Here is a 14603-nt window from a genome sequence, read left to right on the forward strand (position 1 = left end):
TTTTGCAGTCTGCTCATCCCTCACTAAATCCAGCAAGAAGTAGTACAGAAGAGGCATGGAGCAGGCAGCTAATCAGTTGTTGCTTTTAAATCAGGGACAACCTTTTGAATTGGCCTGCTTTTTGTTATTTTGTATGGCTCTTGGCTAAGAATGCTTTTTAAAAATTTTTAGATGGTTAAAAAGAATCAAAAGAATAATATTTCATGGCATATGAAAATTATATAAAATTCAGTTTCAGTGTCCATAAATAAAGCTTTCACATACATTTGTTTATGCATTGCCTATGGCTGCTTTCAGGCTACAAAGTCGAAGTTGAGCAAATCATATGGCCTGCAAAAACCATGTTTGTTATCTGGTCTTTTACCAAGAAAAATTTGCCAACACCTGCTTTAAATAAATGGGAGCCTCCAAAACTTACATTCATACAATTGGCAATTTATTTTCTTTATTCCTCCTCTCCTCAAATTAAGATACATTTTAAAAATGCATAGGACTTTAGGGACAGTTAGCTGTCTATGTTGAATTAATATTTATCCTCTTAAACATTTAGGTTATTTTAGATGAATAAGGTAGGCAGTTTAAAAGCACAAATCTTTGTTCTTATAACTATTTCTTGCATATACTGAATTGTCTCTTCTCATCCATCTTTGTTTTCTACCCATGTAGTCGGGATTTCATTCTTTATCGCTATCCTGGCAGGCCTCCAACTCATGTCACAGATAATGGCTATGAAGACAAGGTAAGAAGATAAGTGAATGTTTACTAAAATAAAAAATTGAATGATACTGCCAGCTTATCATTAAGAAATCATCCTTTTAAACCTAATTAATGAAAAAATAAGCACAGTCTAAAAGCCAAGCTTTTCTACAACTAGCCTTTTCCTCTCCAGTTAGTCAGCCTAAGTATTGTTAGCTATCTTTCTGAACAAACCTGATCTTGTCACTCCTCTGTAATAGGAAAAAAACCACCCAAAACCCTAATTGACTCTCCATTGACTAGAAGATAAGGATCAAACTCTGAAGCTAGACATTCAGTAACCTAAAGGGTCCCAAACCTTCTTTCTAGCTTCATTGTACTTCAACCTTAGTACATCATGTGTCCAGAGAGTCCAACTTTCATGCTCTTTTCCTTTGTATCTCAAATGTTAATTCCTTTGAAACTTTACCACCTCCCCTGGAGTTATTTCCTCCCTTTTTGTTCCCCTAGCATCACCCAGGTAAGTATAGTGTTTATCACCTTGTATATGTTTTCATGTCTGTTTCTCTCATTAGTCTGAAAGTTTCTTAAGTGCAGGGACAATGTGCTACTACTGTCTAGTAAGGTGCTTGGAAAATAGTAGGAGGTTGTTTAGTTGGTTGAGAACTCTCAGCAGGTAAACAGATTGTTTTTTAGCATACAGTTTTTCTTCCAAAAAGTTTTTAAGAAAAGCCTTCTATCCAGATGATTTGATTAGTGAAGGTAAATTACACAGTATTTGAGTTTTGTCTTGTTTCATACCATGGAGCAAAATTCAGGCAGCATTTTGATGGTAAGATAAGACTAGATACTGGTAGAACTGTTAGAATATTACAGTAATCTAGACAGAAGGCCTGAACTAGGCAAGTGGCGTTAGGAATAGAAAAGACTGAATAGGATGCAAGAGATAACTTAGAACATAAGTATAAATTGGGGCATGTTAATTATTTTACTGATGGTACTGCCAATTTGTTCAGTAAACATTAAGCCCCTGTAGTGTACCAGGCAGTTTACTAGGTTTTGGGGATACCACAGTTAATACAGCAAAATCCTTGCCCTCTAAGGGCTCAAGAGGCTATGAAGACAGACATGTAAATAACTACAGTGAAGTGATATGTTTTATAATACAACTATATGCAAAGAGCATATAAGAAAAAGCCCTTCACTGTGCTTTAGGGAGTTTAGAAAGTTTCATGGTGGTTGTGACATTTAAGTGGAGTATTAAAAAAAATGAGTTTAACAAGTATAAAGGGCAGTCTCTTCAGAGGAAACACTATATACAAAGGCATAGAAGCAAGAGACCCTTTGAGACCAAGTAGCTGGATGGGGGGAAGACAGTGCTGAAAAGATAGGCTAGAGGGATGTAGTAGGCTGTGCCAATAATTTGGCTTTTCATTGTACAGAATAGACAATTGAAGCTTTTTTCCAGTATTTTATTATGAAGGTTTTTCAAACATACAGAAAAGCGAAAAGAATTTTACATTGAGCATCCATAAGCCCACCACTTAGTCCACTGCTAATATTTAATATCCTTGTTTTGTCACATATCTAACCACCCCTCTATCCATTCATCAATCCATCTTAAGTTTTGATGTCTTTCAAAGTAAATTCAGACATTAGTATAATTGTCCCTAAACACTCAATTCAGAGTTTTTAAGCAAAGGTGTGACATAATCAGACTTGTTTGAGGAAGAGGCGTGTTAGCTATTGTGTTTTAGCAACTGTACACAGCATTGTCTGAGATGAGATTTAGACAGTTAGATCTTTACCAGGAACCTTTAAACCTGCAGTTATTTTTTTTCTCCAACATTTTATTCTGAAAATTTTCATACAGAGAGAAATTATAAGATTTGTATAGTGAACATCCATATTCCTACCACCTAGTTCCTATAATTATACAGCTCTGTTTTCAAATGAGTCTTATACATTTTACAGAGATATTTTTGAGCTAATTAAGGGGAAAACATCACCCATTGGGAACCATAAGAATACAGAAATGTAAGACCTTTTTAGTGTGTGCAGCCATGAGAATATCATGTGTAAGTCTCATCCATACATATATATAGAGCTAACACTTAACAGCAGTTGGGTATTTGCATTGCACAGGATACTGTATATATGTCTGATTTGGGAATGTATAAAGCGAATGTTAGTTTGTATTGAAATTTAAGTATGGAAGAGCCAGGTGGCAGCAGGGTACTTTTGTTGTGTGACACCTTGCTTTGCCTAAAACTTAGTTGCTGTATCAGTTCAGGCTCCTAAGATTTATATTTGAATTGTTTGTATTTTCAAAAATGACTTTATTAAAAGCAGTGAACATTATTAATAAGCTTTGCATAAAATATATTTTAGAGCACATTTTTGAAGAAATAAATACCTAATGTTCACCCTAGTACCTTTCACCTTTTTAGCTGACTTAATTCTGCATTTTACATAGTTATCCAGTGTCAAAGTGAATGCTACTGGAAACTAGCCATTTTCACTCAGCCAATTTGTTCTATCTAGAAAGAATAGAAAAACACTATATTTAAAACAAAGTGAAACGTGTATCTGGAAATGTAGAGTGAAAAGTCAAGTTTCTGTTCATGCTTTTCAATCTCATGTGCTTCAAAGTAACAGCTATTAAGTTTGGGTGGGTATCCCAATTTCATTCTCTATGTATTTATTCATTTATTAGTTTTTATGTAGATGGGCTCATACTTAACATTCTGTCACTTGTTCTTTTCAGATATTTATCCCCATCAGTAATCTAGATCTGCCTCATTTTTAACTAGTTTACTGCCATTACATCCCACCTTCCCACCCCCAACAAACACACCACCCACAAGTATGTATGAGAAAATTATTATTTTATGTTGAGATACCACCAGGAACATAAAAGCCATCATGCTTAGTTTTGCCTCTTCCAATCAAAATAGAACTTCTTGCCACTTCAATAGAGAAATTGTATACTCATCTTTGTTTTCTTTCCTGCTTATTTAGTCATCAGTTCTGGTTAGCTGGGTTCCTTTAACTAATCCTTACTAACTGCCCCAGGTTATTAACCTTTCTTTGTTGGAGTTTCCAGTTCTTCTAGTCCAAAGTACAAAAGGCTTCTCAGCTCAAAATCTGCTCACTGTTCTTTTAGATTAATGAACTCCTCTTAAATGCAAATACCCCTTGGGGGTGGGTGAAACTTTGCAACTTAAACTTTATTGTGGGTTACTTTAGCTTGATACTCCCTCTCAGTACTTTGAAATGGATTATACTGATAGAGTTGTGATTGCAAAAAAAGACTAGGGAAGAATAATAGACCTGTGGTCAGAGAACTTGTTCATTGGGAGAAGTTAGCCCAGGGTAGTGTAGGAAAGTAGAAAAAAAGAGTGCTTACGATAATTTTCTGCCAAGGAAACTTGGTGGCACTATCCTCTCATAGATCACAGAGAATTGTCTTTATTACCTCAGGTTGTTTGCAGAGATGGCTTCAAAATAAAATAGACTTAATCACTAGGGATTACATCCTTTACACAAGACAGAGGTTTTTGAAGAAAAATTCAAAAAGGTTTTGGACCTGTTATATAAACAGATTTCATCACATGGAGCCAGGGAGCATTTTTACTGAAATAATTTGGTTAGTAAGCCTCACCTCTGAATGTTGTTCGAAAAAACTAGATATTGAAGGAATCAGCTAAGAGATTAACTCATTTTATAGCCATCTCAGTGCCTCAGTTCTTTAAGGAAGGCTCCCATATAGCATATTGATATATTGCTATTCAATATAGTGGATAACATTTTGAATAAATTGAATGAAATTCCTCCCCCCATAATCTAAATTTGGGATATTTGACCTGTTTTCTCCATTTTTAGAAGTTCAGCTGGGTCGTTTGACTTCTGTTAGGCTTCCTATTCTATTTGCTCAATTTGTAAAAGTTCCCATCTTTTGCAAATTCGTAAATCGGGACTTGTTTGGTATATTATCAGGAATGTGATTGAGGCTCACAGTGTTGCCTTAGCAGTGATTTTAATCTTGACATTTAAAAGTCACTGTCTTACCTCCCTTAGCATGATAATCTCTAGGTCCATTCATGTTGCTGCAAATGGCATTATTTCATTCTTTTTTTATGGCTGAGTAATATTCCATTGTATATATGTACCACATCTTTTTGGAAGTCAACCACATACAAAGATGGTAAGAAGGTTAAAAGACAAAAGTAATAAAATATCTATATCCACAATAAGCATTAAGGGATACACAAAAAAGATGTAAAATATGATGTCAAAAACAGTAATCATGAGGGAAGGAGAGTAAAAATACAGGATTGATAAAATGCATTTGAAATTAAGAGATCAGCAGTTTAAAATAATCATGTGTAAATATATATATATAGAGAGAGAGAGATTGCTATATATAAATCTCATGCTAACCACAAACTAGAAATCTGTAATAGATACACACACATAATAGAGAAAAGAATCCAAATGTAACACTAAAGAAAGTTATCAACTCGTAAGAGAGCAGAAGAAGAAGAAAGGAACAAAAAAGAACTACAAAAACAACTCCAAACAATGAACAAAAATAAAAAAGGATGAAAAATTGTGTCAAGAACCTGGAGTAACTAAAACTCTAATATACTGCTAGTATGAGTATAAATTGCACAACCATTTTGGAAAATGTCTTTTTTAAAAAATTGAAGTGTGGTTAGTTTGCAGTGTTATGTTAATTGCAGGTGTGCAGCAGGGTAATTTAGTTGTACATATATATATATTTTTCAGATTCTTTTCGCTTATTAAAAAAATTAAAAAAAATAAAACTCACTGTCAAGAAAATCTGTTTGTGGCATACAGCTTTCATTTATCTGTATTTGGATTCTAAACTCACTTTTTCCCCAGCCTTACTGAGATTTGATTGACATGTATGCTAAGTGAAATAAGTCAAACAGAGAAAGACAAATACTGTATAATATCACATATGTAGAATCTGAAAGTCACTTTTTTTAAAAAGCAAATTCATTTAGTTTATCAATTTCTGATTAGCAACTTAATTTGAAGTATTTCATGGTTGTAAGATATCTAACATTCACTTAATTGTTCTATGTGTTTTTCTTTTCTTCAGATTCTACTCTGCTGTTCAAGTAATGGTCATTACGATTCAGTGTACTCAAAACAATTTCAGTCAAGTGCAGCTGTTTGTCAAGGCATGTGAAGGCTTTATAAATGTTTGGGTGTGCTTTCAGATGATTTGTTGCCGATCTTTAAATTGAGTGGCCCACCATAAATAGCTCTTTTAAAACTTCGTTGGTACCTATTGAATTCATATACTGGGTTATAGCTATTTTCACATTGTTACAAAAATTCTTATTTTGACAATTGGAGTTTTGGTCATTTTTTCCTTTAGCTGTATTGTATGAAATTCTCTATAAAGATGTGTTTGTTGTGGATGAAGAAGAGTTGAAGACTGCAGTTAAGTTGTTTCGAAGTGGTTCCAAGAAGAACAGGAACAGTGCTGTGACTAGCAGTGGGGATGTCCATATTAACTACAAGAGTTCAACTCAGGATAGGTAATAAAGGGAAAGGGGATGTCAACTACAAGATCATCATGTTTCTGTGTATCATTTGAAAGTGGAAGGGACCTGGCAAGCTTATGACTTAGTGTATTTATACACAGTCATCTCTTGGCATTTGTGGAGGATTGGTGCCAGGACCCCTGCAAACACCAAAATGCTTGATGCTCAAGTCCCTTGTATAAAACAGTGTAGTATGTGCAGTTGGCCCTCTCCATATCCATGGGTTCTGTGTCCACAGATTCAACCAGTTCCATCCGTGGCTGGTTGAATCTGTGGATGTGGAACCTGCTGAAATGAAGGGGCCAACTGTATATACACACACATGTATGTATGTATGTATGCTTGTATGTGCAGGGATATACATTTTTTAATGGGGGAAGAGAAGTTTTACCAAAAGATATGTTGCATTGTGAAATGCTCAGGCTTTGGGGGTTTGGTCCAAGTCAGAATCAGTTTTAAATTTGTTTTTCTCCTGTTAACCTGTCTTGTGTCAATTTTATTATTAGTCCAGCCACAAGAACTTAAGACGGGTAGGGGGGAAATTTCCCCCTCCTGACACATATCTCAAGTCTGACTCCAGAATCAGTTCTTTAATTGCTAGAAGAGACTTTGGAACTATAATCGCATGATTCTCAAACTTATATATGAATTACTTAGGGCGCTTGTTAGGCAGATTTTGGGGCCTCCCTTCAAAATTGGAGGTCAGAGTAGGGCCAGGGATCTACTTTTTAAACAAGTACACCCAGGTATTCTGATAGAGGTAGGCCATGGACCACACTTTGAGGGAAAAAAACCTGATTCTAAACCAGCACCATCATTTTGTAGATGGTAACTGAGGTTCAAAGTGGTTACTTGACACATACATCCAGCTAGTAGAAAAGAATCTCTCAGGCTAAAGGGGAGTTTTAGGAGCTTTTAGTGTCTGCCTTTGGTACTCACTAGGAGTATACATTGTGGCCTCTGAGGAAGCAGCTATTATTGAACAGATTTAGTCAAAAACTTTGAGATAATAAAGTAGGTGTTGTCTTATATTTCTCCCTGATTCTTCTGTCTGGAAATTCAGATAGGCTTGGTGCTAGTCAGATATAACCTTGTCTTTTTGTTGTCTTGCAGTTCTATTTCTTGAATGTTTAATGCTTTTTTTTTTTTTTGATAAAGAGGGTTTTTTAAAACTTACAATTGGCCCTCCCGATCCACAGAACCTGGGGTGGTGGAAGGCTGACCGTGAGGGACTTGAGAAACTTGAGGATTTTGATATCTACCAGGGGTCCTGGACCCAATCCCTCATGCATACCGAGGGATGACTGTATTAAGGAATGCGGGGGGGGGGTGGCAACCATATATATCAGGGTAGAAGTTGCTTCATTCTGCACTGATTATTTGTATTAAGAACTTGAGGCTTACAGAAACTAAAGTAGTAGGAAGGCAGGGTGTATTAGTTATCTGTTGCTGCGTAACAGTATTTCCACAAACTTGGCAGCTTAAAACAACATTCTTATCTCAGAATTTATGTGGGTTACGAATCTGGGCCCAGCTTATCTGGGTCTTCTGCTTAGGATCTCACAAGAATGTAATGAGGGTTTTAGCCAAGATTGAGTTCTCATCTGGAGCTTTGGGGAAGGATCCACATGGTTCTTGGTAGTATTCAATTCCTTGCAGCTGTAGGACTGAGAACTTCAGCTTTTTGCTGGCTGTCAGCCAGAATAACCCTCAGCTCCTTGCCACATGGGGTTGGTGAACATGTCTGCTTGCTTCCTTATAGTCAGCAAGAGAGAGAGATCAGCAAGACAGGCACTACATTCTTATATAGTGTAATGATATACATCCTGTCTATTGGTTAGACGCAAACTTGGAGGGAAATCATACAAGAGTGTGAACACCAGGAGGTGGGGATCATAGTGACCATCTTAAGATTGTGTCCCCACAGGAGGTATGAAATATATAGGAGGTATTTGTAGCACGTACTTAAAAAAAAGAAGCATAAATGTAAATGCTGGGATGAAAATGTATTTGCCTCATTTTTAGAACTGAGCTACTTTACCACTAGATGGTGGTATAGTCATTAGACTTACGACTTAGCTCCTGCATTTATATAAAGCTCTTTGTTCTAAATCTTTTCAATTAGGACTGAAGAGTGGGGTGCCTGCTGCAATGTTGAAAATATACCAGAGGGGTACAATCAAGGAACAGAAGAAGCAAAGGTTTGAGATCTTCTAGGGCAAAGAATTTTCATAATCTTGGCTTGCAGTATCATAACTTAAACTAGTTAATGTCAGATGGTCCATTTTAGTTATATGGGGTGGGGGAAGAGCTGATGTTTTCCTTCGTGTAAGTCTTGATCTGAAATGTAAAATGTGTGCTTAATGTTCTCTGAATTTTTGTTCCTATGGAATTGTAAATTTTTTTCAAATTTAACTCTGAACACTTGAGAAATTTCAGAAGCTGTTGTTTTCAAGTTAAAGTAATATTAGAAACCCAATAGATATTTAGTTTGTAATCAGTCTTCTGATGCTGAGGTTTCTTTTTGTTATTAAAGAGAGTAAGGTTTATTCCTATTTTACTCAGAAAATAGGTAGTAATCCTAGTTGGAGAAACAGGAGGAATTTTACCACCTGTATAGGTCTAATATCAAGCAGACCTTCAGTTTGAGACTAGCTAAATAGGGCAAATACTACTAGAACAATCTCTGTGTATGCCCCCAAGTGCTGGTAATTTGGAAACAGTATGGAATACCATGAAATTCTAGGAAAGCAGAAGAAAAAGATAATTCTTTTGGAAATTGTAGCAGATTTTGACCAAAATGAAGTAACCTTTTCAGATTTGTCTAGGTGTCTAGGGTACAGAAACACTTGCACCTCTGTATGCATATTAAGATGAGACTTGTTGAATAGCCCTGACTGAATCTTTAATTCTGGTCTGTGTTGCATTGATTTATGTATCTCCTGAGTATTGGCTGCTTTAGACAGTATTTCCCTTCTGCCATCTATAACCTTTTAGATTTCTGCATATTGCTTATTTAGACTCCTGATTTTTAAAAAATACAGTAAAATTTATTGTGGCTTTTCTTTTTTTTTTAATGAAGGTTTATTTATTTATTTAGGCTATGTTGGGTCTTCGTTGCAGTGCGCGGGCTTTCTCTAGTTGTGGTGAGCGGGGCTACTCTTCATTGCGGTGCTCAGTCTTCTCATTGCTGGGGCTTCTCTTGTTGCGGAGCACGGGCTCCAGGTGTGCGGGCTTCAGTAGTTGTGGTGCACGTGCTTAGCTGCTCCGATGCATGTGGGATCTTCCCGGACCAGGGCTCAAACCCATGTCCTCTGCATTGGCAGGTGGATTCTTAACCACTGTGCCACCAGGGAAGTCCTATTTCTTTTAATAAAGAAGGAAAGGCCTATATGTACATAGTTTTAAAAAAGGAAGAAAAGAACCTTATTTCTTCCTTCTTCATAGAATGAAGACTTAAGGATGGTGAGTTTGTAGCATGATTATTTTTGTTTTAGACTCCAGAAAATCCATCAAAGATGCTCTTCCCTTATAAGGTGCTCAAAGCCCTGGATCCAGAAATCTATCGTAATGTAGAATTTGATGTTTGGCTGGACAGCAGAAAAGGTAATGAAACATCAACAGGATATTTTTGAATCCTGACAGATCTAGAATAATTTTGCAAATTTTTTTAATAAGAGGTGTTTTCAAACCACTGTTATTAAAAAAACCCACTTTTATATGTTTATATGGTACTTTTTAGCCTACTCAATACATGATTTACATCCAAAGGAGGAAACAAATAGGTTTAGAACTGGGGAGGGATCTTTTAGAGTCTGATGTTCATCAGGGACTTCAACTGTGCAAAGACTGTGTGTCTTTAGATAACTTTAAGAGTACCAGAAACTTGTAAGTGGAAATAAGTTCATCTTAGGTTTAATGTGTCAAGACTGCCCTCACTGATAGATGAATAGGTCAGGTGTTGGCAAACTATGACCTGTGAATCAAATCCAGTCTGCCACCTGTTTTTGTATGGTCTGTGAGCTAAGAATGGTTTTTATATTTTAAGTGTCAGGGAAAAATTAAAAGAACAGTGTATTGTGATACATGAAAATTATATGAAATTCAATTTTAAGTGTCCATAAAGTTTTATGACAGACTTGAATAATTGCAAGAGTCTGTATGGCCCACAAACTTTATTTTTTTTAATTTATTTTATTTTATTTTTTTTGCGGTATGCGGGCCTCTAACTGTTGTGGCCTCCCCCGTTGCGGAGCACAGGCTCCGGATGCGCAGGCTCAGCGGCCATGGCTCACGGGCCCAGCCACTCCGCAGCATGTGGGATCTTCCCAGACCGGGACACGAACCCACGTCCCCTGCATCGGCAGGCGGACTCTCAACCACTGCGCCACCAGGGAAGCCTATGGCCCACAAACTGTAAAATATTTACTATATGGCTCTTTACAGAGAAAGTTTGCCAACCCTTGAAATAAGTAATTGTTTCTCTCCCCTTATAAGATAACTAAGTTGATCAAAGTAGGTCTATAAAGTTCTGCCATCAAGGTAGCCTTTAATGTTTCATATTCAACTCCTTGAACCTCGGCGGTGAACCTAGGTATAGTTAATAATCTAGAATGAGGTTAATACCTTGTGGAACACAATGAAAACACAGTTGATCCTTGAACAATGTGGGGGTTAGGGCTGCTGACCCCCTAAGCAGTTGAAAATCCAGATATAATTTGTAGTCAGCCTTCAGCATTCCCAGTTCCTCTGTATTCTCAGTTCTACATCCTCAGATTCAACAACCTTGGTACTTGTAGTACTATTGAAAAAAATCCGCATATGAGTGGATACATGCAGTTTAAACCCGTGCTGTTCAAGGGTAAACTGTATTGCTTTGAAGAAGCTACACAGTGGTTTTTTTTTCCTTTTTTTTAAAAATTGAAGTGTGTTACTTTCAAACTGTACCTTGTTGGTATATGACCAACTCTAAGATTACAACCTCCCAATTTCCACCTGTTTGTGTTTTATAGCACAAAACTATTCTGGCAGGTCTCCTTAGATTGACCACAAGAATAACCCATCAAGAGTGATGGAATGACCCTTTAGGACATTTTCCCTCCAGATTTTAGCTTACAGTGGTAGCATTGTCAAAAACACTGTGGTAAAAGTAAATAAGAAAATGAAATGATGTAAAACAGCAAAGGAACCAGTTCGATTGAGCTTGAATCTTCATTTTCTTTCATAGAACTTCAAAAATCTGATTACATGGAGTATGCTGGGAGACAGTACTATTTGGGAGACAAATGTCAGGTTAGTTCCTTCTTTAAAGAATCAGTAATTTGTTTTTCTGAGATTGTGGTTTTAGTCATTAATATGAGTTCAACAAAACTAATTTACAAAATGCTAGGATTTTTTTAATGTTTGGTTAAATTTTAATTACAAACTTGTGATTAGATGTAACACTGTTTCAGCATGTGCAGCCTCCATTGAACTGGACTGGCAGTGTTGATTATCAACTGCCTTAATAAGTAGATACTGAACTTCACTTGGGAGGAGAAGTAGTGTTTTTGTTTGGCAAAAGCCAGATCTGCCTCGAGACTAGATGTTTTCTTACTGTCTCTTCCCCTCTTTCAGGTTCATTTGGAATCAGGCGGAAGATATTATAATGCTCATATTCAGGAAGTTGGAAATGAAAGCAATTCTGTAACAGTCTTCATTGAAGAATTGGCAGACAAGTAAGGATATAATAATTTGTTGAATTACTAAAATCTTTGGCTTTTGATGCCTTTTTGTAATATTGAGAGTTACCAGGATGCTAGTAAGAGAACCAAAGTTATATCTGGTACTGGCCTAAGGTGACTTATCGTCAGTTGTAAAAGCATATGGTGAAGTGTGAAATTTCAGTATACCTATGCATAAGTTTCAAAATCCTGGGTAATAGCCAACTTACTAGAAATACTAAGTACAACAGAATTCTGATATAAAACTATACTAACTGGAAAGCTAGTTTGCTAACTGAGCCTCTGCCAATATCAAGATAGGCTAGTCCATCTGTTCTCAAACTTTAACATACCCCAGAATTACCGGGAGAGCTTGTTAAAATACAGATTGATGAGCTCCACCCCCAAAGTTTGATTTAGTAAGTTTGTGGTGGGGCCCAAGAATTTGAACTTCTAACAAGTTTCCAGGTGATGCTAATGCTGTTGGTCCACTTTGAGAACCATTAAAGTAGGTAATGCTGCCCTAACAACCAAAGACTCTTGGCAACTTAAAAGTTCATTTCTTGCTCATTTAGCATGTTCATAGTAGGTCAGCAAAGGGGACCCAGGTTGACAATGGCTCTATCCAGACATATGCTGCCAGGATCACAGGCAGGGAAAAAATGAAAACATGACGAACTGTGTGCTGGTTTTTAAAGCACCTGCTCAAATTTTCCTGGCCAAAATAGGTTACATAACTAAGCCTAAAGTCAATGGGGTGAGAAAATATAATCCTTCTTCAAGGAGAGGCAACAAATATTTGTAAATTAGTCTACCACAGTCTTTCCTCCTGAGCATGATATGTGCCACAGACAGCTGTGAAATTGTACAAACTGCTCTTAGGTTTTTTAACATAAAAAGAAAACCTCAATGAGGAAGCTAGTGTTAACAGGTTTAAGTAGAAAACACTTGAAAATGAAGCAGGAGGGATCAGGTATATGTATCAAATGAGAATTAAGTCTGTGTTGCAATGGCTTAATGGTGGTATCTTTACGTTTAAGGTATGTTGTTCCACTGGCTAACTTAAAACCAGTTACACAAGTGACACCTGGTCCTGCCGGGAATGTTATACCCAGTAGGAAAGGAAGAGGTTACCAGAAAATTTCCTGGGGCTGTGTCCCAGAAATGGGTTTGTATGCTGAAGGTTTTATTATTTTCCTCTTGTATTTACCTACATTGCACTTAAAAAAAAAAAGCTGGAACATTAAGTCTTATTCTGGGTTAGAGTTTCTCAGCTTCAGCACTACTGACTTTTTAGGGTGGATAATACTTCGTTGTAGGGAGCTGTCCTGTGCATTGTAGGATGCTTAGCATCCCTGGTCTCTATCTACTAGATGCCAGCAGCATCCTTCTCCAAGTTATGACAACCAAAAATGTCTCCAGACATTGCCAAATGTGCCTCAAGAAAGGGAGGGGCAAAATTGTCCCTGGCTGAGAACTACTGTTTAGGTGACTTTGTTTAAGCTTAAGGTGGAGTGGCTTTTAATTTCTAAAACTTGAAGGAAAAGATTTCTCAAAGAACTAGGAAAACACCTCATAGAAGCAGCCAGAGACGCTGGAAGCAGCCGTCTTAATATGTCTATTAATAGATATAATTTTTTGGATAACAGTAACGTAGATGACTGGATGACCGACTCTATGTTTTGATGACCAAAGTTGCCTATACTAAAGGTAGTGCTGAGATGTCCATTGATACAGAAGTTACTTGCTGGTTTTGCCCTTCTGAATGAAAGACCTAGTACATCCTTTGAAAATACAGAAGTTCCTTCCCTGTATTCATATGGTTTTCCTAAGTAAAACATCTGAGAGTCTTAGACATTTGTGGGAGACACTGGACCTTTTGCTTTGGTTTTGAAGCTTATTGCTTCTTTGTTTGCTTGAAAGCTATGTCAGAGATGGACGTGAAACAACGGAGGAAGATGTTCAAGAAAATTAGAGGGAAAGAGGTTTATATGACTATGGCTTACAGCAGGGGAGACCCCCTCCTCCCACCCAGGCTTCAGCACAGTATGCGTTATGGGCATGATTCTCCAATGCACTACTCACAGACAGCTGGCGGTGTTACGTCTAATGAACATTTTCATCCTCAACATTCATCTCAGGGACAAGGTCGGGGATATGGCATGCCCAGGTAGGTCTTAACTGACTTTCAAGATAATGTACATCTCTGTTTAGACATTGGAAATAATTCCTGGGCAGAATTACAGTAGAATTTAGAAATATCTTAATAGTTTAGATTTCTTTTATAATCTCTGCCTGAAGGGAGCGTAACGGATGGAACTGATGTATACTTAAATTCTTGTCAAATTTATTGAAGATTTGTATTCTCATAGTCTAGGAAAATACGATGGAGCAGTTGAAGAGATCCTAGAAGATAGAATGCCATCAAGCTGAGTGCCATGTATATGGCACTGTGTCTGTCAATAACGAATAGGCCAAACCGTAATGGGAAAGAATATAAAAAAAGAATGTATGTATATGTATAACTGAATCACTTTGCTGTACAGCAGAAATTAACGCAACATTGTCAAGCAACTATACTGCAATTTAAAAAAAATGAATAGGCCTAATGTCAGTAGTGAGG

General features: G+C 37.0%; 1 protein-coding gene across 1 annotated transcript in view; it reads left to right on the forward strand.

Moving 5' to 3' along the window:
* The window catches only part of ALG13 (ALG13 UDP-N-acetylglucosaminyltransferase subunit), a 74740-nt gene that overhangs the window by 24196 nt on the left and 35941 nt on the right, over positions 1 to 14603 (forward strand). The window contains 9 exon segments of the mRNA XM_027089530.1: positions 667 to 739; positions 5828 to 5909; positions 6110 to 6272; positions 8404 to 8479; positions 9776 to 9884; positions 11506 to 11570; positions 11895 to 11995; positions 13021 to 13148; positions 13904 to 14150. Of these exon segments, the coding sequence (XP_026945331.1) occupies positions 667 to 739; positions 5828 to 5909; positions 6110 to 6272; positions 8404 to 8479; positions 9776 to 9884; positions 11506 to 11570; positions 11895 to 11995; positions 13021 to 13148; positions 13904 to 14150 (1044 nt within the window).

The sequence above is a fragment of the Aethalodelphis obliquidens genome, unplaced genomic scaffold (genome assembly GCF_003676395.1).
Source record: "Aethalodelphis obliquidens isolate GAN/ISIS:26980383/991018 unplaced genomic scaffold, ASM367639v1 scaffold66, whole genome shotgun sequence".
NCBI classification, from domain to species: Eukaryota; Metazoa; Chordata; class Mammalia; order Artiodactyla; family Delphinidae; genus Aethalodelphis; species Aethalodelphis obliquidens.